Genomic DNA, 24,781 nt, shown 5'->3' with positions numbered 1-24,781 from the left:
CTAGTAAATCCTGCTCTCCCTTCATGGAAATTTTCTTCTCCCATGACAAATTCTCGATGGAAAGTTCCCCCAGCGTATCCCCCTCTTCTCAACCCCCTGCCCCCAACCAAAAAAATCCTCCTGAAAACGCCTATATACTTCCCAATAACCATTACTATATGTAAGCACAGGTCAAAGTTTGTAACTTGTTGCCCCTCCCATGGGGACTGTGGGGGGAGTAAGTCGTCCCCAAAGACATAGTTATAAAGTTTTTCGACTACGCTGAATAAAATGGCTATCTCAGAATTTTGATCCGTTGACTTTGGGAAAATAATTAGCGTGGGAGGGGGCCTAGGTGCCCTCCAATTTTTTTGGTCACTTAAAAAGGGCACTAGAACTTTTCATTTCCGTTAGAATGAGCCCTCTTGCAACATTCCAGGACAACTGGGTCGATACGATCACCCCTAGGAAAAAAAACAAAAAACAAATAAACACGCATCCGTGATCTGCCTTCTGGCAAAAAATGCAAAATTCTACATTTTTGCAGATAGGAGCTCGAAACTTCTACAGTAGGGTTCTCTGATACGCTGAATCTAATGATGTGATTTTCGTTAAGATTCTATGACTTTTAGGGGGTGTTTCCCCCTATTTTCTAAAATAACGCAAATTTTCTTAGGCTCGTAACTTTTGATGGGTAAGACTAAACTTGATGAAACTTATATATTTAAAACCAGCATTAAAATGCGATTCTTTTGATGTAGCTATTGGCATCAAAATTCCATTTTTTAGAGTTTTGGTTACTATTGAGCCGGGTCGCTCCTTACTACAGTTCGTTACCACGAACTGTTTGATTAAATCAAATAAAGAAATATGAAATAAATGTAGTGATGCCACAGTAAGGAGTTGGACAATATGGCCACCCATTTAGGTATCTGAATAAAAAGAGGGCGCAAAATCCTTGTGGTGGGAACAGCCTCAATCAAGAAATCTTTAATCTGCAAACTATTTGGATCTAAACGGCAAGAAAATTTGCAAGACTTTTTTTTTTGGGGGGGGGGACATGTATAAGAAGAATCACCAAGATTCGTGTCTGAGCCTGTATAAGGGTCCTTATGAGTAAAAATTAACACTGAAAAATCTGAGCTTGTGTATACGAATGTGGAATAGCAATGGAAGGGTACCAATTTCTAGCGTAAATATTTTAATCAGAAATAGTTGGGAACCCACAGAAAATTAAAGCTTAATTCTTAGAAACGCTATTGAAGACTCTTGAAAAATAAGTAAACGTAATATTTAAACGCAGTCAAACTCCTGCATAAATATACAAGATAAACAAAAAAAAAACACATATAAGCAAAGAAAAAAAGAGCAGCAAAATAAAACACAAAATCGACAGATTTAGATCAAACCAATTATTCTGAACTGACCAACAGTGAGAAAAAATGAAACAAAAAATTTCAGCAAAGAAGGAGTCTTAGGCTATTGAAAAATACAAAACATAAAGATGTAACAAGATAAATTAACCTAGGTAAAAAAGTAAAAAAAGGATCGGATTTTCAGCAATATTAGTAGGCTATTACGTGAAAACACAATCATATCGCAAAAATTGGATAATACCCAGATATTTTTGGAAGAGCTATTTCTCTATGTATTTCACTACTTTGGTTTAGCTCTATTACAATAAACTGCCGCTTTCATAGTAATCATAATTTAAGGAAACTGAAACGTTCAGTATTAAATTTGATCCAGAATGCTTTTGACAATTTCGAAATACCAACAAAAAAACGGAAATAAAGTACTTTTCAGTGCATTCCAGGATTAAACTATATTCTGTGCATTGATATTCTGTGCATTTGAGCAGTTGATTCTTTTTACTTTGTGCATTTGAACATTTGTGCTTTATTTGCATTTGTACTATATTCTGTGCATTGATATTCTCTGCATTTGAGCAGTTGATTCTTTGTATTTCGTGCAATTGAACATTTGTGCTTTAATTGCATTTGTTTTACGTTCTGTGCATTGGAATTCTGTGCATTTGAGCAATTGATTCTTTGAATTTCAACATTGGTGCTTTATTTGCATTTGTACTATATTCTGTGCATTGATATTCTTTGTATTTTGCGCTTTTGTGCTTTATTTGTATTTGTTCTATGTTCTGTGCATTTGAGCAGTTCATATAAAAAATACCTTGTTGTTTTATCTTGGCATGATTATGTATCTTCAAAATAATAAAATAACAATCCTAGTAAATAAATGAGTTCAAAAAGAAATGCGGACAGAATCGGCAAGAAATCATAAAAAAAACTATGATGATATTCAAAAACCTCCAAAAATAGTAGATTCCAAAATAAATAACCTAAATCAAAAAAGTAATATAGATAAACTGATTAAAGACTTTCAAAGATCTTTTTTCGCAATCTTAGTTTTTGTTTACAAAATTAGATACCTCTATTATAAACTTTGAAGAGTTTCAATTAAGGTAACTCGGAAGTTATCAACAGCACTAATGCGGATTCTTGAACTCATTAGGTATAAAATACCCTTGCAACGAAGAATAAAATAGTCTGAAACTATCTCATTATCCTCACAAACAAGTTTTGCTTCTATCTATTCCATATTTACTAAGCACTTTTTTTTTTCAACTATCAGTCTGTGAACAAATATCTCGTACTTTGGGGTATTTGGGAGAAAGTATGGAGTACTAAATTTGGTTGAAATTAAATCAAGAATTTATGGATACCCTCACAACCTCTCACAGAAGTCAGGTCAGATATTGACTTCCAGAAATTGCACCTATATACATAACTTTACTTTGTAGAAAGGTATACTGAGATCTGACAGTCTTAATTATACATCATGATAACTAAAGAAATAAAGCCCCCTCACCCCAGTTCATCTTCCAAAGAAACTAAGTAAGGTTCAATTCTCCAAGAAAAAAACTAATAGGCTAATTCTTATTTTGCAGAAAATTTGGTCAAGGTAAAAAATCCCTAAGCGTAAATGCCCGGATGGCAAGAATCTCAGGATACCCTTCCCCAGGAAAGTCAAATTGCATCCGTAAATACCACAAGCAAAACTAGGAGACTGCCTTTTACTTCCTATCAAGTTTTGTTAAAGTAGTTCTTCTTCTTCTGGTAGATTTGTAATTAGCAAGATTCCAGAAAGCCCCCTCCTTTCCCACACGAGCTGGATATCAGCTTGATTCTGTTCAGCCAATATTTAGGCCCAAACTATGCCTACTTAAACAATCGCAAAGAAAATATGAAGTTTCATTTAAAAAGAACGACATATATTTTTTTTAGAAATCTCTTTAGACAATTTGTTTTCTAGAAATTTCAAGGGATGACGGGTTGTCAAAAATAGTTCTTTTCGTCCAAACTTCTTGGGCTAGATGGATAGCAGGTGGTCTTCGGTTAATGTGGGAGGATCCGGCAAGGAAAAATTTAAGGAAAATAGGAACTTACTGGGAAAATCTAGAGAGAGAGGATTTGAAAATATTGGGATGGAGGAAAAGCGTGCATAGCTGTGTTGGCCTCAGGCGGCTTGGTGGTGCGGTGAGTTTTTAGTAGTTGCAATAGAATGAAAGTATACTTTTCAATTTCAGACCAAAGACTCCAGGGTCTAAACAAGGACAACGCTAAATGGGCCCAAAAAACTAGACTCGAAGAAAAAGGTTTCAATTTTTACCTCAAAAACTGCTGCTGAACATTTTATAATCTTTCCTCTCCTTGTCAAAACCACATACCAAAAAGAACTTTGAATTTCCATCTATTACCATCCCCAAGCTACAGGCCGCTGCTCGAAAAAAATCTATAGCAGCAAAAATATTTCTCCATAAGTCAATTAGGAGTTACAACCTAAATAACAACAAGGAACACTCCCAAGTTTCTGATTCAAGAGAGTTTGTCAACATATCAACTATGACAAGGTCTATTTTAGGCATTACTCAGCCAGAAGGTGCATGATTTTATGTGGTTTTAATATTGCAAGGTGAGGGTTATCAAACAGTGGCGGAATTTGCCATGGCATACAAAGGGGGGTTCAACTCTCCGTCCCAGACCATGGTTTGCTCCCCATCAGACCCCAGTTTGTATCTCCTTGTCAAAACTAAGATAAGCCTACATAATTCGAGCATCCACAGAAACGGGTAGTTTTCTATAGTGTATATTTACCTCCATGGTACTATTTGGCTCATTTTTCAGTTTTCACTTTGATTTTCACATGGGAAAGGGGAAATTTGCTTCAACTTTGCCCCCTCCTACGGATTTTGACGAAATTACCCCAATGTTAAAAAAATACCTGAACCCCTTCTGCGGATAAGACTTTGGCATTTATTGTCTTCTTATAAGGAAATATAAAAGCGAAAAAAAGCAAAAGCTTTTTTTTTAAAAGTTTTTTTTAAGTTTTTTAAGCCTCTCAGCTCATTTGATCTAATGTAAAACGAGTAGAGTAAGCTGCATTTAGAAATCCTTAAAAAAAATCATAAAACAAATAAATCAAAATAAAGTGACGGTAACTATGCATTCGTAATTGATAAAATACAAAAAAATACCTTTATCTCACTGAATTATGTTACTAATCTATATTCATACCATTTAATAATTCTATTGTTAAAGAATTTTATAGATTTCCTTTTATAGATTTCTGATGTCCTTATTTTGTAAATACAATTTTCCCAGGAATAAAATTTTGGCAACAAAGGAAAGAAGAATCACCATCTGTTTGTCTAATGGAGATATAGCACAGTTAGGATTTTCGTTTCTAAAATTCATTGATATATCAAAGTAACGGAGGTATGACAGACATAAAATTGGATGGTATTGATTGCCTGAATTAGTTCTAAAGGTATTAAGCTACAACATGTTATTTTCTACAAGATTGTATAAAGCAAAAGAATCATTTTTGGTTTATTTGATTATAAATATTGATAGTTTTTGTTTCTTAGAGAATAAAGCGAGTTTCGAAGAATGGGAACGGGGTTTCTGGAAATAATTTTTAATTTGTTTGTTCCTTCATGCCCAAAGATGAAATAGCGACTTTCTCGAACTAGAGGAATAAGAAAGCCATCTATTTTTCACCCTAGGTATGATTATCGCTGCAAGTGGATTGGTTTGGATTAACCCCCGCCCATTGGCTGCGACTTTAACCTTACATTTTTTTTCTATTTTTTTCTTTTTGCCTTTTATTCCCACTATTGTAAAATGTTTTATATGGCTTTGGCTAGTTTAATTTCAGCCTTGTCTTTTGCACAGTTTGTTTGGTTTCTATAAGTGCTGTAAAGTAGCTCTACTAAAGAGAAAAGAGCAGCAACTTTCTTATAATTACACGATAATAACAAAGTACTTTAATTTCATTGCTTTCCTTTAGTGACGTTTTTTCATAAGTAAAATCAAATATTACTTCTTCCCGGAGAGACAAATAACCCCAAGGTTAGAAAACCTGGCCCAAAATCTCATGTGCACACCTTAAAGCTAATAAAAATAATGAAAAGTTAAGTTCCACTTGATTGGTTCTTCTGTTTAAAAATTTAAGCAAGTAAAAGTGACGGAAGGTCTCAGTTCCAAAATTTTTACAAGTGCTCCCTTTGGGTGTCTTTGATTGCAATGTTATTTACTTTGTGTAATGTATTACGATACGAAGGGTGACTTCTGAAGAAGGTCCAAAAGCTGACGTTTTAAGAAAAAGAAAGAAGTTAAGGGCTGTCATATGTTTGAATTCGGTTTATTTGAATATGTAATACTTTTACTTTATAATACTATTATAACTATTTCATATAATTTATAAGTACTGCAATAGAAAACTAACAGAATATATATATATATATATATATATATATATATATATATATATATATATATATATATATATATATATATATATATATATATATATATATATATATATATATATATATATATATATGTGTGTGTGTGTGTGTGTGTGTGTGTGTGTGTGTTTGTATATATACATATAAAAAGCACAAGACACTTACATCATTCAATTAATTAGTCTCAGATCTATCAATTCACCTAACCGGAATAATGGTATTACTTGTACATTTTCTTGGAGGAGGATCTAAACTTGCTTATAAAATGGGAAAAATTAGCCTTTTTTCAAAGATTTTCAATCCATATTCAACGTGTCTTGAATATAAACAAAACATGTTCGAAAAAGTACAAAAATGTATTTCAGTAGATAGATGGAACTGAATCTCAGCTATTGAATAATAGTAAAAGCGTTGTCTATTGCTATAAATTAAGGCCACAAGTGAGCAGACAAACAGCATACCAGGAAATTTCCCGGGAATCTAAACCTTAACAATAAAGATTTTACAGTATAAAATGTCACGAACATTTTTGTGTGATGGGAACCGTTGAATGCAGTGTAGAGTATTAGTTAAGAGGGCTAGGGCATATTTTAGTAATTAAGGATAACGATTACCAAAACTCAAATTTTGGCCATCTTTTTGAGGCCAAACAAACAGCAGGTCGTCCCCATGAGGATTGGTAAGAGGTTGTAAGACAGGATTTAAAGGAACTATATGGGAGGGAGGAAAGAGTGAAGCCGTCTGGATGAGAAGAATGAGCAGAACTGTGCAGGCCTCAAGCAGCTTGCTGCAGCAACAGCTGTGCAGCATCTGCAGCAGCTGTGCTGCTAGTAAATGTTTAAAGTAAAAGTGAGTTTTTAGAGTAAATTCTACAAAATAATTTGAATTTATTCTAATTCTAGGCAATAGAGAAAATTCTTCTTGAGAATTTGTCATAAACAAATGCTTTCGACAAACAAAAAGGACATTATAGACGCATTTAGAAAAGGAAAAATTTAACTTTATAGTTTTTACAAGGTTTGGTAACGCAAGAATTGTCTTTAGGTTACAACAAAGCTTGAATAAAGTGTCCATTCTAGATGGATTACGAACAAATCTTTGGAAAAATCAAGCCCAAGACATTTGTCTGCGCTCCGAATTGTCCTTGCTATTTTTTATATTTACGGCATGATTTGCACCTTTATTCTCTTTTTTTTTAAGCTTTATTCTTCTTTAAATGATGCCCCCCAAAAGCGGAAACTCTTGCACTAATGTTATAGACCTCGAATTCAGTCTTTTTCCGACATTTAATTAAATTTATTTTAATTATATGCATTGAAAAGCAATATCATTTCAAAAGTGTCTTCATTTTAAATTCTGTTGCCGACTTCAGACTCGTATTTAAAAAATATCTTCTGTGAGTGTTTAGACAAAAAAAATTAATAGAGAATAGTAAAGATCATGTTGGATTATTTCTAGAAACACAAACAAAGAATCATCTACCAAGAAACCGGTCAAACTTTCTCTTGTAAAGCAAGTAATTTGCTGCAAAGAAAGTTCCCAAGGTGGGAGGGGGATGCGGAAAAAAGAAAGTATTTAAGTAGTAAAATCCATGTAGCCTGATTTTCATTTTTATTCGGGACAAATGAGTGGATTCTCCTCAGCCATAGGTCAAAATGGATGTTTTTCACATCCTCCTCAGTTACTAATTAAAATAGACGTAAACTACTTCTTATATAGAAAAATTTGCTCGTGTTGTAGTTTTCCCGAGAGGGCACCCATTTTCCGTGCCCTGCTGTACATCTCAGAGCAACATGTGTGCCGTATATTTCTGTCACGTTTATGCTGCTTTCAGCCATGCTTGCCATAGTTTCCACAACACTTAGCACAGTTTCTGCCACCTTTGGCGCAATTCCGCAACGCGTAGCACGTGTCATCTGGTACACGAGATTTCTGGCACTGGGCGCACGCTCAAATTTTCCATTGATTTTGTGAAGTAAGGATTATTTTCAGATTAGAACGGAGCTTGAACCATTTTTCCGTGCCCGTTTGGTTACGTAAAAATCTAAGAAATTCGAACACAGGACATTTTCTCTTCTGTGTGTGCGATTATCTGACCATTAGGGGTTGGATTAAAAGTCTTTATAAGAAGGGAATTATTAAAAAAAACTTTTTAAAATTATTAGTAGTTTAAAATCTAAAGCTGCGGCCGAGGAGGGTCAAAAGATTTTTAGGAGCGCACTTTAGAGCTTTCCTGCTAGTGAGAGGCATGAGCACAAAGCGAAAATGGGAATTCAATATCATACCCCCCCTCAAAACTTCGAACTGATTCCACTCGTCCCCATCATTTCCTCTAATTTTCAGATAATTTTTTTTCCTCATATTTTTTTCTTTTGCTACCTATCAAAAATTTTTATTCCCATCCGTTCTTGACTGCACATGCTGGATTTTTTAGTCTTTCCTACCCTGTGTACTCGTTTCCTTCCCTCATGTGTACCGTGAGTCATTCTGCGTTTCGACTGGTCTAAAACTCTAATTTGGCATTGTTATCACAACTGTACCTTTTTTTTATCAACAATGTATTATTCGATACGTCTTTATCGTCAACGCTATATCTGTTTGTGCTTAGAACTGAAGCAAAAGTTCTTGTATTAATCTTATAGACCTTAAATTCCTTTTATCCCAAAATTCAATTAAATAAAACTTAATAAAAATTTATTTGAAAGCAATAGCATTTTAGAAATTCTTTTTTTAAAAACTCTGTTGCGGTTTAAACTCATATTTTCAGAAACAACTTTTTGCGGGTTATTTAGGATGACAAGATTTTTAATGGTGCACTTCTGAGCCCTCTTGCCAATGGCAGGGATGTGCATAGTGGGGGAAGTGGTATTGATCTTATGCCCCATGCATATCTTGATGCTTTTGGATTGTTCCGATTATTTTCCATCCTCATCACTTGTTTTTCCTTTTTATTTTAATTTTAATTTTATCTCTCCCTAGAGATAAAAGCCCCAAAAAGGGGCTAGTTTTTGCTGATTTTCAGATAAACATAGTCGCAAACGATTGAAGATTGAAAAAGAAAGGATTAACTGATACTCCTATCACCAACAACTTGTAGGCCACCATGGCCAACACAGCTAAAGAGACTCCTAATACACACATTCCATTCAAAACTGAACTCTCAACCTTCAACTCCTATATACCTTCTTTAATACTTTTGGAGGTTTTGAGATTTCAAGGTGCGAGATTTTAGGGTGCAAGAAATAATTTTAATAAACCTACATGTACTACGCTTAAAAAGAAGTGAACACGCTTGTCAACCATAGCTACACAACTGACCATATGTTTGGCAAGTCCCTAATGACTTGGAACTCTACGGTGATATTACAGGACTGAGTAGATTACTACAAATAATGTTGTAGTCATTAGGCCTGGGCTCAATGCTATATTATTGAGTTTGTCATCACGTACTTTTTCCATCATCAGGACCTATTCGAAACCTTATTTCAGAGCAGAGAGCTTATCATCCACGTTACCAGTCCATAAAAGTCGAATATTTCATTATCTCGACTAATGAAGGAAACCACATTACCTGATGCATTGGATAAGTCAGAAAATTGTCCAGTGACCGTCCTTGGCAGGTTGATTTATTTTCTAGTCGTGTGAGGAGTGCTGAGAAAGCCATGCTCTGCTTACATTCAGTCAAGACTTGTAGACTAAAGTGGTGATTCCGCACATATTCTTGGTATATATGAAGCATAGGAAGCAACATGTCGAACAGATCTCCTAGGGGGAAAAACACTGAAAATAATTGTATATACAGGATCATTTTTTAAGGGTAAACATTGCCTTTAAATACTCAATTAAAGTTTTAAGCTTAATTAAATTTTTATCGCAGGCAAAACTTTAAACTTTTTTGATTTAAACTTTAAACTTTGATTTTTTTAATTTTTGAAACTTTGATTTGATTTAAGCTTTAAACTTTGAAACTTAAAGCTTTTTTGATATAATGCTTGTTTTGATTTTGGCTCACCACAAATGAATAAATAAAATTAAATTTGCCTATTATTTACATAGGAATAATTTCAAATAGTCAACACTTCAAAGTAACACAAAATAAGATGGTTCAATTTTTGCTTTTAAAAAATTCAATTTTTAAAGTTTTACCAAAGGCACAACTTTAAATGCTTGCTGTAATAAGATTACAGTAAATCACTATTTGATGCCGTATTTATGTAAATGTCTCTTAAGCTTTCGACAAGTCAGAAATTAAGTTATTAAGCTTTGAATGAAAACACTATGGGCAGCAGCATTTAAAAGCAACACGAACCACGCACAAACTCACAACACGCAACAGCAACACGCAACACTCACAAACTCACGCACCACGACATAATACGATAAAATTAGGCGTCTGATAAAAAAAAAAAATAATATATTTATGAAACCAAAAAAGAGGGTGATTTCCAGCCAGTGGAAAAAAAGCGAAGAAACATTTTGGCCAGGACCTCTGCCAAGCCGTCCTCAATGCTTAACACACAGATAGAACAAAAAAATAATGCAAACCTTTTTAAGTAAACTCTAACAAAACAGGGAAAATATTGAAAGAATGAAACAAGCCAGAAACAAATGAAATAATTTTCAGAAATTTGTTTGGCAAGAATTCTGTCCTTGTGATTAACTGTCTACTTGGCCAGGACCTCTGCCAAGCCGTCCTCAATGCTTAACACACAGATAGAACAAAAAAATAATGCAAACCTTTTTAAGTAAACTCTAACAAAACAGGGAAAATATTGAAAGAATGAAACAAGCCAGAAACAAATGAAATGATTTTCAGAAATTTGTTTGGCAAGAATTCTGTCCTTGTGATTAACTGTCTACTAATCTGATTTTTGTTAATGCTGTCAATTGATCTTGGCTCAATTAAATAAAAAACAGGTTTTTCCAACTGAAAGCAAGGAGCAACATTAAAACTTAAAACGAACAGAAATTGTTACGTATATGAGGGTTGCTTCTCCTCAACATATCGCTCTTAACGCTAAAGTTTTTCAGTACTTTAAAAGAAAAAGCTTCTTATTGTTCCAATTAAAAGAACGTAGTGTTTCAGGATTTCAGTGTTTCAGTGTTTCAGGCGTTTGCTAAGAATCGGGACGGAATTCAAACTCCTTAGTAGCTCCTACTTTCAGTTGAAAAACCTGTTTTTTTTTTTATTTAATTTCTGATCGTTTTTTAAACAATGCCAGGAAATCTGGCTAGACATCCACGGAAAAATCCCGTTTTCAGACCAGTTTATTTCTTTAGACCTGTGGTTCTCAAATTATGGTACGCTTACCTCTTGGAGGCACGCAAAATTTTTTAGGGGGTACACGGCTAGCCAACAAAAAAATTAAACAACCCTTGGCAATTCTATTATATTTAGGTATAGTTTACTTAGTACCAGTAACTGAGAAGGGGTACCTTGAATGTCTGGTGGGTAAAAAGGGGTAAATAAAGTCGAGACATTAGAACCTTTATTATTAATAAAAAAATCACTGTTTTTTTAACATTATACCCATTTTTCTATATTTTCATTTGTTTTTTTTTTGTAAATAGAATTGGGGTGTGGTCTAACAAATCTTCTACGAATGAATTTATTTCTACATGTCCTTATCATGGCTGCAGCGGTAGCCGCAACTCAGTAAGGAATGAACCTCGGCCCATATTAGCTAACTTTAAAAAAAAAAACGTTTTGAAGAAACGTTTTAAAGAAAAAGTAGGGAATTAGAAAAATAGCCCAAAACTTGCACAAAATGGCGTAGTATCGAAATATATCTTTTAGGAATTCGCTTTTAAAGGTAATAAAGCTGCGAATAACCCAAGAAGAAACATCTTCAGAATTTCACTGCTTAAGCATGGAATAATATCTATAAAAACGAGATTTTTTCCAAAATAAAAAGAGCTAAAAGTAACATAGATATGCTGCTGAAATAATAAAAGCATAGGAACGAAAAGAACAGATAAGGCCACTTTCTGTTCACCTTCACTCAGGAATTAGAATCAAAACGGTCATTCAACGCATATCGTCGGTATATACGAAGCTCAAAAATTAAAGCTGAGAGACCTCCCAGGGAGATAAAACAATTAAAATAATTGTACACTATATTTTATACTGATTTAGAGGCAACTCTTTGGATGTATGGAGTAGAGTAACTCCTCATATTGGGGGGAGGGGAGAAGAAACAAAAGGGATAATTTTGGGGAAAGGAGAGAATAATTTCTTCAATATAAATTTTAAAATACATCTATATTTGTCATTTTATTTCTCTCCATTTTCGTTGCCATAAAATTACAATTACCTTTAACTCTTTTCTTCTCGTCAGGAATGACGAGACAAACTTTGACTAAACAAATGTTAAAGTCTTTTAGTGATTGTATTAGTTACACAGTCACATCAGGGCTGTTCGTGATGATCACGAACATAACGTAACGTTCTTCAATAAAAGTAACGTTCCGACTTTACTTTTGAGTTCACAGTGTTTTGTATTATTAAATGTAAGAGGGACGTCGAAATTATTAACTGCTACATGAATGTTAGGTTAACATGAACTTTTACGCCCAGTCCATATTTCAGTCATACTTTTTGATGATTTAAAAAATAATCCATAACTACTGAGTCACTTAAGTTTTCCATTCGTAATTTCAGAAGTTAAACTATGTTCAGCATCAAGCATATTATTAAATAGATAATTGTAGATAAATATAGCATAGACAATTGCAGTTAAAATTTCAGACAAGGCCATATTCAGGAATTTTTGTTTGGTGTGTGATTGGGGAGGGGGAAACTAACTTATAAAACACGTCAAAAATTTGTTTACATGAATTTTGGTTTCTTTTTTACGAGTTACACAAACATTCCGGAGAGAGGGGTTTCAAATCCCATAACGCCCCATGAGTACGACATCGATTTAAGGCATATTGGGGATTAAAAAGGTAGGAGATTAGAACGAATATCGTAAATATCGCATCTTTAAGATAAATCTGACAAAAAAACTTTCAGACATTGTATAGTTGCGAACAAATTAGTCTTCTAAAAGCTATTCGAACAATTTTTTTTCCATTTCAATTTTCTCTTTTGTAGCATAAGTGTAATGATACAGTCATAAACAAAACACATGTGATTAATAAATCTTAGCTTTGTAGCGATAGTTGCAGTGGTGTAGGTAGAGGGCAAGGGGGACAGCTGTCCCCAGGCGCAGCCTCTGAGAGGGCGTTAAGCTGAGTTTTTTTTCCGCCCCGGGCGCTGAAAACCTTAGCTATGCCTCTGGAAAGTTGTGACTTTGAAAGTGCCCGGGCATTACTGTCAACAAAATTTGAAAAAACTAATTTTTTTGCTTTTATAAATCGAAAAATTAGAGGTAAGTTTGACTCAATCTCAAATATCGTAGATATTATATATTAAGAACGTAAACTAGTGGTTGGAACGTAATAAGTGGTTGAAGAAATAAATCAAAAGAAAGTAAACTGTGAGAAATAAAAAGGATGATGAAAAAGTTAGAAATAGGAAACCAAAGATATTCTTTTGAAACTCCTTTCAGACTTTTGAAAATGATATATGATTCTCAAAATTGAAAGTGTTTTCAAAATAACATTTTAAGAATTAGCCCTTTGTTTGGCGGAAATGGGCTTAAGTTGAAAGCACTTTGTCGAGACGTTTTATCTATTTTCTCTTAGTTTCTCGTCTTTTTTTCAAAAGAGAGATTTCCTATTTTCAAAATGAGTCTTTGATCTTCCGAGTTTCCACCTTCTTTGTCGGATAAGACGTTGAGAAACAAATGGAGCTATCAAAAATCCAAGCGTACTCAGTACAAAATATCAGTCCTCATCAAGTGTAGCTTAGCCTTACGGAAGAGTTTTTTTGTTGTTGTAAATTAAATGTTGTTTAGACCCTGAAACTCCGAATTATGGATGCATGATCAGTATATTAAATGGACGTTATAATGAGAAGCTACGTTTTTTACGGGTTAAGGAACAATGCTTTTTCCACCTGTTGTGGTGTATCTCACTAAAAATGTAAAAACTATGCAGAGTCTAAATTAATTTTGGAAGACAATCATCTATGGTAAAAGGACTTTCTATTGAAAAAGCTCTTGTTTTACAGGATTGAAAATAATACCAGTTCGCATGTTTAGATGGTCCTTCTAAATAAATTTCACACAAATTATCTAGAGTGTAATTAGAATTTTGGGCTCAGGGCTATTATATTAAATGGACGTTTTATTTAGCAGGCTAAACATCAGTTTCGCGTACTTATCGGTTATATAATAGACATTATACAATTTCGATCGCGAATTATGCGAGCTTGGAACAAGAAACTGGTCAAGCAACTTCTTTATGCCACACAATTAGCTTTGGTTTGGTTGCAAAATAAATTATAGCTATATTACATTTAAGCATTTAGTTTGTATTTTGGTTTTCTTATGCCACAAAATTTGGGCTATATATTTGCACATTAGGGGGAGGGGTACGGGTAAATAATAACATATATTAAATAGGCTGCGTATTTAATATATGCTATGCTTTACCAACACCCCTCCACCCTAATGTGCAAATATATAGCCGAAATTTGTTTCTAAACTATTATATATTCATCATATTTTGTTTCATTTCATTGGCATTAATAAAACTTCACTCCCCGAGTGTTTATTATATAATCGATACCCAGTTTTGCACTGGTTAAGGAATAGCGTTTTGTTTCACATGTTATAGTATATCTAACTAAAAATTAAAAAACTATGGGAGGTGTGATTAAATTTTGGACAACAAACAGCTATGTTAAATGAACGTCCTATTGAACAAGCTCTTTTTCACATGCTTAGGAACAATGCATGGGTACTAATATATTATACGAGAAACATCCGAGAAGTGAAGTTATGTCAATGCTAATGAAGTTTAGGGTAGGTTACACTTCCAACGATGTTGCTTCTCGTAAGAGTACAGATTCATAGCGAGTCCATGACGCACTGTTTTGTCTTGGACCACAGTCCCTTATCCTGTAAAAATATAATTGCTTCTTCTTCAGTCCTTGGCAAATCCCAAATCTTAATTTGAACATCCATGGTGAGACACTATATTCTAACACTATGGATTGCAAACTAACCGGTATTGTCCTACCTGATCTTCGCGATCCAAATTCTCGAGTGTTTCTCGTATCAAACAGTTCGTGGTAACGAACTGTAGTAAGGAGCGACCCGGCTCAATAGTAACCGAAATTCTAAAAAATGGAATTTTGATACCAATAGTTACATCAAAAGAATCGCATTTTAATGCTGATTTTAAATATACAAGTTTCATCAAGATCGGTTATACCCATCAAAAGTTACGAGCCTGAGAAAACTTTCCTCAGTTTAGAAAATAGGTGGGAACACCCCCTAAAAGTCATACAATCTTAACGAAAATTTCACCATCAGATTCAGCGTATCAGAGAGCCTTATTGTAGAAGTTTCAAACTCCTATCTACAAAAATGTAGAATTTCGCATTTTTTGCCAGAAGACAGATCACGGATGCGTGTTTATTTGTTTTCTTGTTTTTTTGTTGTTTTTTTTCCCAGGGGTGATCGTATCGACTGAGTGGTTCTAGAATCTTGCGAGAGGGCTCATTCTAATGGAAATTAAAATTTCTAGTGCCCTTTTTAAGTGACCAAAAAAATTGGGGGGCACCTAGGCCCCCTCCCATGCTCATTTTTTCCCCAAAGTCACCAGATCAAAATTCTGGGATAGCCATTTTATTCAACATAGTCGAAAAACCTAATAACTATGTCTTTAGGGACGACTTACTCCCCCGCAGTCCCCATGGGAGGGGCTGCAAGTTGGCAACTGCGACCTGTGTTTACATATAGTAATGGTTACTGGGAAGTGTACAGACGTTTTCAGGGGGATTTTTTTCTGGTTTAGGGGGGAGAGTTGAGGGGGTGGAGTTACTTGGGAGAATATTTCCATGGAGAGTCTTCTCATGGTAAAAGAGAATTTCAATGAAGGGGGCACAGGATTTTCTAGCTTTATTTGAAAAAACAATGAAAAAATAAATATGAAAAGTATAAAAAAATTAATATTAATATATTAATATTAATATAAAAGAAAGCCTAGGGAACGACCCAAAAATAAACGCCAAGTTCATGGTCATTTAAGCTTCCTTCACGTGAATACACGCAAAATTTCCAACCAAAAAAAATAATTAGAAACTACTAGGAGGCATTAGGATTTTAGAAATGTATCAAACATTCATTTGCTGATATTTCCATAAGAAATAAATTTGAGATAGTCACCCACTTTTTTCTCTCTAGCAAATATGTTCGTTTTAAAACGGTTTAAAGAAAGTAAATAATAAAATTACCATGCATATTAACACTTCGGCCTTCATTAGGAGGAATAATAGTAAAGTAAACCGGATTTGAGGTAAAACATTTTGTGCTCATAAAGCATTACTTGCAGTGCAACATCAAATGTGCAGATATAGGAAGGATTTGAGCTCCAAAGTATAATAAAAGTGCTCATATGAGCAACTCTGTTAGTGTGAAAGCTGCTCGAATGGATCGAAGTCTTATTCATTACTATACTATTCTGGTTGAGGCTTTTCTGCATTATTCACTTGTGCAAAAGGCAGGTTTTTCTTATTTCATTGCAAGCTTGGCTTTTTTCTAAAGGGATATTTTCATGGATTTGTTTGTTTTATTTTCTACTTGTAATGCTGTAAGAAAAAATGAAGGCGTTGCCACTCTCTCTGCATTGTAGCTTCTATTTTCAGTTTTTTTCGCATTTTTTTTCTTTCTAGTTTTCAGTCTGACATAAGTCTTCAGCTTCAGTCTTTAGTTTTTTCACTAGATTCCAATTTATTTTCTTAGCGATTTTTTATTTTAGATTTCAGTTTTAATTTTCAATTTCTAGTTATTATTTCTTATCATTGTATTCCTGTATATATTCTCAGTTTTTTTTTTGGGCCCAAACACTAAGTAACAGTGCTTGTTAAAAATCTAGATTGAATACGCTAGATTTTTAACAAACCCTTCCCCCTTTTTGACCCTTTTTGAAACCTTTTTGACCCCCTTCTTTTCCATTATTCAGAGGTTATCCTCAATGCTACCAAAAACCGGGTACTTGATAATAGTGATACTCAATTTTAATTTTTGACAAAAGAAAATCCTTTAAAATTACAGGTTTACCATTTTAAAATGTGGATCAATACATTCGTTGTGAAAGAGCTTGAATGAATAAAACAGTACGAGACAGTCTGGACATGATTTACCTCTCCTGTTATTTTTCCTGGACATAGAGCCATACAGGGAAGTTTATATTGAAGTATTTGTTGTTTTTTTGAATTTATTGATTGAATAAATTGATTGACTGATTGACATAAATAAAAATTAATACAATCCGTCTGTTAAAACCTTTCCATCTTCCACACCAATAAAAAAACCACACCAATTTGTGCCTACTTCGTCAGTACATTTAACAAGTGATCCTTTTTTGTGTTTTCTTTGTGATTACTGAATTATAATAATTTTGTGCTAATTTTTGAGATTTCTATTTCAATAAACGAAAAGATTATTGATGTATTGTTATGGGTAAAAGCCAGTGTGTCAAGCAGGTTTCTCTCATCCCTGATGTATTAACTTTTTCAAGGATCTATAATTAAATTCTACCAAAGTTAAGAAATTTCATCTTAATTTCAGTAAATTATATTTTTCAAACTACCATATAACCAAATATTTTATTTCAATTCCCTATATTTGAATGAATAAATTTCCCTTGGGCAAAATATTGTTTCGGTGAGAAGTTTATTTGGTTGGAAGTTGATCTAGAGACGTTTGTTCACAAAAATTTCCTTGTGAATTTTTCCTTTGTGAATTTCCTTGTGAAGGATAATTTTTCAAACTATCCTTCCGTGACAAACTATCCATTTGGGGAATGAATTCTTTCTAAGTTTGGAAAACTACTTGGAATGTCTTTATTTGACTTGTGTTACTTGACTCGTTATTTGACTATAACGAGAAACTTGCTGGATTTATTCCACGAACTTTCCTTCCGTGTGAGCATATTTAGATAAACTATACATTTAGGGAATGATTTCTTTCTAAGTTTGGAAACAGTACTTTGAATACCTTTATTTGATTTGTGCTATTTGGCTTGACTCGCTATTTGACTATAACGAGAATCTTGCAGGATTTGTTCCATGAATTTTCCTTCCGTGTGAGCATATTTAGATAAACTCTCCATTTGGGGAATGATTTCTTTCTAAGTTTGGAAAACGTAATTGGAATATCTTTATTTGACTTATGTTATATGACTTGACTCGTTATTTGACTATAACGAGAAACTTGCAGGATTTGTTCCACGAATTTTTTTTCCGCGTGAGCATATTTAGATAAATTATACATTTAGGGAATGATTTCTTCCTAAATTCTAAAAAAGCACTTGGAAAACCTTTGTTCAACTTGCGTAAATTATAACAAGAATCTTGCTGGATCTGTTTACCAAATTTTCCTTCCGGGTGAGCATATTTAAACAGACTATCCATTTGGGGTATTATCTACACCAAAACTCATTATAAATGGCATAAAATATCTCTATTTGACTAGTTTGTTGTGTAAAGAGGATTTTGCAGGATTTGTTCACCAAATTTCGCTTCCGCGTGAGCAAATTTAGACAAACTACCCATTTGGGAATTCACTTCTTCTGAAGTTCCTGGAAATATCTTTGTTTGACTTGTAGATAGTATAACAAGAATCTTGAAAGATCTGTTTACTGAAATTTCCATTCGTTAGAGGATATTTAGACAAACTCTCCATTTGGGAATTATTTTTTCCAAGCTGATGAAAAAAGTACTTGGAATATATCTATTTTGCTCCTGTAAAATTTTTTGAAGGATATGTTCAACGAACTATGCATTTGGGAAATGATTTCTTCCCAAGTTCATGAAGAAGTACTTTCAATATCTCTATTTGACTTGTGTATAACATAAAGAGATCTTAAAGAATTTGTTTGCCAAATTTCCTTTCGTGTGAGCATGTTTAGACAAACTGTTAGCTAGCCCTAGGGTAGTATATTGGGACCTACATTTTTCGTTATCAATATAAATGACATGGCAGATAACCTTGCGAGTCCTTTGGATTACTTTACCGTTGACCTTGTAACACATGAAATCATCCCAAAATATGAAGAACCAATCCCCTCCCTGAACCTAAAGACAGTTCATTTGGAAATTTAAAAGTGGTCCGATGCGTGGATGGTTAGTTTCAAGGCATTGAAAACGAAAGTGTCGATGATCTCCCGATTGAAAGTGTTACACGTACACCCCAACTTCATATTCATGAATGAAGCTGTGAAGAAAGTGAACGAGCTTCATCTCCAAGGAATCGACTTCTCCACAGATCTCTTGGAAAATTCACACCAGTCGGGTGAGAACTTCCTGTGCATGAAAGCTGGGGATCACCCTTCGTTACAAAAACCTTCTACCGCTAAGCTTGATCATCCCACTTTACAAGTCTTGCGCCGGATCCATCACCAAGTATGGATGCCCACTATATTGTGGTGCTCTGATAACGTTTTTGGCATAACTACGATACATCAAGAACAGGGTTAATAAGAAAGGTTCATTCATTCGTCCCGACTCTCTTCAGTCTGATAGGGAGAGTTTTGATGTAGCATCGAAGGCTGTTTTCTACAAGTACATAAAGTCACCTCCATTTTTAGAGATTTCTCATATTTTGGCCTCCCGTATTGTCCAACAAAGAAAACTGACACGAAGGCACGCAGCTTGGTCCAATTATCTTGAGGATGGCACTATGAGAACGTGGTAGGTGAAGAACCGTTTCATTCAAGGTTATATTTCCACCTGGAATGGTCTTCCTGGGGAAGTTATCCCTAAGAGTTTCTCTATTGACTCTTTAAAAAAAGGTTCAGTCATCTAAAGCCTTGAAGGAGCAGTCACCTACAAACTCGATAAGACACTAGCGACAAGTAAAATATTTAATTACCAGGCGCCGTGAATCTAGGGATAATGGCGCCTGATATAAAAATGAAGCATCAAAATCATCTATGATGGTCATCAATGACCAGATGCGCAACATACGATCAGTATGATATCTCAGACGGAAGGGCTATCTTAATAGCTTTTACATATCTCTAGACAGACTGCCGGTATCATGGCATCATAGGCCTATTCGGTCCAGAATTATTGTTCCATTCCACAAAATGGTATAATATTATTCTTTCTAATAAAAATAAAATAAATTTTTTAGAAAAAACTGCAGTTTTATGCACAAGCTTGATGAATGACGTCATAATCGTAGGTTGTAACCATGTATGACGTAATAAGTGAATGTAATATTTGTACACGTTTATCTGTCGACAAGATATTATAAGAAATACATATTGCATCGGTTTAGTTCTTTATAAATTGGGACTATGTAAGTCTTATTGGTTATTGCTGAAACCTGGAAGAACAAACTACTGCATATAGCAACTAAAAGTTAAGATATTACTGGCATCATTTGAAAAGTTGCTTATCTGTGGTATGGTACCATACTGAGTATTATCTCTTACTATTCCAGCTAGGGAAAAGCTATAGGATTTTTCCTGTCTGTATTACAGGTTGCAGCGATAGCTAGCAACCTAGTTTACATTAAGGATTGATATATTCAATTATAATTCAGAGGCAACACTATAGCATCGCCTATAGTAAACGCCATAATACATCCATGTTTTACTATTTTTTTGTTTATTTATTAATTTTTCCCTGAGGCACTTCATATGGAAGGGAAGATCATATAAACTTGAGAGGGGGCTCATTCGATTTTAAATCGGAAGTTCTAGTGCTATTTTTAAGAGTCAGAAGTAATCGGAGGGCAACTAGCCCCCCGCGCCCTTTTTCCCTAAATACATCAGATAAAACTTTTGAGATAGCGATTTTGTAAAAAATAGTTATAATATCAGATAACAAAATCTCCAGTGTCGAAACAACCCCCCAGGGCTCGGAAGCGGGCATTGTATGTTATGCCCTGGAGGTATATATGGTTCTTATGGAAAGGATGATCGTATAAACTTCAGAGAGGGATCGTTTGATTAGAAATTGAAAGTTCTAGTTTACTTTTAAAAGCTCAAACTGATCAGAGGGTAGCTAATCCTCCCTCAAGCCTATTTATCCTAAAATGCATCAGATAAAAATTTGATATAGCCATGTTGTAAAAAATAATTCAAAGGTCAGACAACAAAAACTTCGGTGATGACAAGACCCCCCAGGGCCCGGGGGTAGACGTTGAAAATTATGCCTGGGGCATACATGGCTCCTATGGAAAGGATGCTCGTATAAACTTGAGAGATGGCTCATTTGATTAGAAACTGAAAGTTCTAGTTCACTTTTTGAGTCAGAAGTGATGGAAGGGCAGCTAGCCCCCACGCCCTTTTTTCCAAATGTATCAGATAAAATTTTTGAGGTAGCCATTTTGTTAAAATTAGTTAAAGGGTAAGATAACAAAATCTCTGGTTTCGACACAACTTCCTAGGGATCGGGGGCAGGCATCGTAGTTTATGTCCTGGGGGCATATATGGTTCTTATGGAAGGGATGTTCACATAAACTTAGGAGAGGGCTCGTTTGATTGGAAGTTGAAAGTTCTAGTTCCCCTTTTCAGAGTCATAACCCATCGGAAGGCAGATAGCCCCCCAAGCTCTTTTTCCCAAGTGATCACATTTTAAGAGCTAAAGACCAGATGGCAGCTAGACCCCCATGCCCTTTTTCCCCAAACCCATTCGACAAAAATTTTGAGATAGCTTATTTTCAAAAATAGTTTAAACATCCGATAACAAAACAAACAACTTTGATTGGTGCTAAAGATCAAGTTGAAGCTGTTTCTTAGAAGAATATCCCAGCAAAACCCCTTTGAGCTTATTTAGACGAAGTTTCGGAAAATACTTAAATCGCGTATTAATCTGGGTAAAGTTATCAATAAGTCAAGTATTTTTGACAAGCATGGTGCATAGCATTTTGCTCATTAAGAGCCTTGCTAATGAGATGATAAACTCTATGTCAAATTAATAAAAGCTATAGATATTTTTATCTATCTGCATCTTAAGTTTATGTCTACTTCTCTCGGCAGAGGGTCAATTATAGCAAAGCACCAGTGAACACTTTTACTGCAACACCAGACATTTTTTCTCAGGGATTTAAATATCCGCTCTTAAATTTGAAACGGTAACTTGGAAAGTTCAGTCCTGTGAGGTTAGAGAGAGGCTTATGAAACAGTTCGTGGTAACGAACTGTAGTAAGGAGCGACCCGGCTCAATAGTAAACGAAACTCTAAAAAACGGAATCCCGATGCTAAAAGATATATCAAAAGAATTGGATTTTTACGCTGATTTTAAATATATAAGTTTCATCAAATTTAGTCTTTGTCATCAAAAGTTACGAGCCTAAGAAAATTTGCCTTATTTTGGAAAATAAGGAAAAACACCCCCTAAAAGTCATAGGATCTTAACGAAATTCACACCATCGCATTCAGCGTATCAGAGAACCCTATAGAAAAAATTTCAAGGTCCAATCTACAAAAATGTGGGATTTCATATTTTTGCCAGAAGACAAATCACGGGTGCGTGTTTATTTGTTTGTTTGTTTTTTTCCCAGGGGTCATCGTATCGACCAAGTGGTCCTAGAGTGTTGCAAGAGGGCTCATTCTAATGGAAATGAAAAGTTCTAGTGCCCTTTTTAAGTGACCAAAAACATTGGAGGGCAACTAGGCCCCTTCCCACGCTCATTTTTTCCCAAAGTCAACGGATCAAATTTTGAGATAGCAAATTTGTTCCTCATAGTCGAAAACCATAATAACTATGTCTTTGGGGATGAATTACCCCCCCCCCACAGTCCCGAGGGGAGGGGCTGCAACTTACAAACTTTGACCAACGTCTAAATACAGTAATGGTTATTGGGAAGTGTACCGACGTATTCAGGGGGATTTTTTTGGTTTGGGCGTGGGGTTCAGGGGAGGGGGCTATATGGGAGGATCTTTCCTTGGAGGAATATTTCATGGGGGAAGAGAAATTTAATGAAAAGGGCGTAAGATTTTCTAGCATTACTATTATAAAAAAAACAATGAAAATATAAACATGAAAAAGTTTTTTTTCCAATTGAAAGTAAGGAGAAGCATTAAAACTTAAAACGAACAGAGATTATTACGCATATGAGGGGTTCTAAAAATACTTTAGCATAAAGAGCGAGGTATTTAGGAGGAGATAAATACTTCGCTCGCTATGCTAAATTATTTTTGGTAATTTCAACTATTTATTCTACATTCATTCTACGTCATTCTTAAAGAATTGGGACAAAACTTAAGATTGAGTGTGAAGAGCGAGGTATTAACAAGGGGACAAACCCCCTCATATATATAATCAAAAATATAAGAATATAAAAGTTTGTTACGTAAGTTAATTCTTAAGTTACGTATATTTTTTACTAATTAAAACGCTCGTTAAAAATTAAAAGTTCTAGTTGCCTTTTTAAGTAACCGGAAAATTGGAGGGCAACTAGGCCTCCTTCCCCACCCCTTATTTCTCAAAATCGTCTGATCAAAACTAAGAGAAAGCCATTTAGCCAAAAAAAGAATTAATATGCAAATTTCATTTTAATAATTTATGTACGGAGAGCCAAAATCAAACATGCACTAATTCAAAAACTTTCAGAAATTAAAAAAAAAAACAAGTTTTTTGAAATGAAAGTAAGGAGCGACATTAAAACTTAAAACGAACAGAAATTACTCCGTATATGAAAGGGGTTTTTCCTTCTCGACACCCCGCTTCCTGCACTAAACTTTGATTCTTTCTCGCAACTCTACTTTTTAAAACAATAAAAAACTTTAGCGTAAAGAGCGGGGCGTCGAGGAGGAAAATCCCCTTTCATATACGGAGTAATTTCTGTTCGTTTTAAGTTTTAATGTCGCTCCTTACTTTCATTTCAAAAAACTTGTTTTTTTTTATTTAATATTACATAGCACAGTATAAGCATACACCAGAAGCGAAATGTTTTTCCAAACATGACACACATTTCATAGTGCCCAATTTGGGAATTTTCACAAACTGTCAGATAAGTATATACGTCAGAGCCAAAGTTTCAGCTGCTAGTTGGTTTTCCATCGGATATATTTGTTATTGCGCGTGCACAAGGGTGGGGCTATGAAGATTGTGTGGTTTAATACCCGTGTCAAAAATTTTCAATGGAGGGAATAGGACTTTTTGCTACTGTATATTACCTTTACTGTGATGACATAGATCTGAAAAGTTTAACATAAGAGGTTTAAGCACTGATAAACTACAACATTCTAACAGGCTATAGAACGTTTATAGTGGAAGAAAAGATGTTTACCTAAGACCAATGTTGGCCAAGATCCAATTCTTGCTTGCAGTCCTTTTAGGAAAATCTGATGGAGGAAAAGCAACGTTTCAGAGTTTAGAAATATAGAATTGACATCTTCATGGGAACACGGTGGCTTTTTGGAACTGGCAGCCATTCGTAAAGGTCTTAAGAAACATGTTATAAGCGTGTCAAGTTGTGACACATATTCTTCTTCTTCTTCAACCATACGAAATACTAAGCTAAAATAAGAAGCGTAATTACATAGTATGGGAGAACTGATGATCGAATGGTTTGTGGTAGCAAGCAGTAAAAAAGAAGGATTCGTCTCAATAATAAATAAAGCTGAAAAGGGAAAGAGCTTTGAAAACAACATATACAGCAAAAGTTGATTGCAATAAGTAAAAAAGTTGGTACATCAAAATATCGATTATAAATATATAAATTCAGTAAGGGTGTTCACAGTTGGAAAACGCTTGGAAAAATAGTAATATAATTCTGCGACCCGAAACTAGAACATTGAAAGGTATGGCAATGACAGTGGTCAGGTTGGTCGAGTTTTGTCAATCAGCGGTCAAGTATGGATCTGAAACTTGAGAGCTTCGAAAGGCAGAGAAGATTAATT

At 34.6% G+C, this 24,781-nt stretch overlaps 1 protein-coding gene and 1 long non-coding RNA gene across 4 annotated transcripts in view; one reads left to right on the top strand and one right to left on the bottom strand.

Moving 5' to 3' along the window:
- The window catches only part of LOC136038243 (ras-specific guanine nucleotide-releasing factor 2-like), a 296,269-nt gene that overhangs the window by 160,883 nt on the left and 110,605 nt on the right, over window positions 1-24,781 (bottom strand). For 2 of the 3 annotated variants that reach the window (XM_065721353.1, XM_065721352.1), the window contains exons 7-8: window positions 24,169-24,398; window positions 9,378-9,571 (exon numbers count right to left, since the gene is read on the bottom strand). In XM_065721353.1, coding sequence (XP_065577425.1) covers window positions 9,378-9,571; window positions 24,169-24,398 — 424 coding nt within the window. The remainder of the gene's footprint in view (window positions 1-9,377; window positions 9,572-24,168; window positions 24,399-24,781) is intronic. The other variant, XM_065721351.1, reaches the window with a different exon arrangement.
- LOC136038244 (uncharacterized) overlaps window positions 4,755-24,781 on the top strand; it is a 111,055-nt gene continuing 91,028 nt past the window's right edge. Inside the window, exon 1 of the long non-coding RNA XR_010620160.1 lies at window positions 4,755-4,772. This is a non-coding gene — a long non-coding RNA (uncharacterized LOC136038244). The remainder of the gene's footprint in view (window positions 4,773-24,781) is intronic.

The sequence above is a fragment of the Artemia franciscana genome, chromosome 17 (genome assembly GCF_032884065.1).
Source record: "Artemia franciscana chromosome 17, ASM3288406v1, whole genome shotgun sequence".
Lineage (NCBI taxonomy): Eukaryota > Metazoa > Arthropoda > Branchiopoda > Anostraca > Artemiidae > Artemia > Artemia franciscana.
This window is presented reverse-complemented; position numbering and strand designations above follow the sequence as displayed.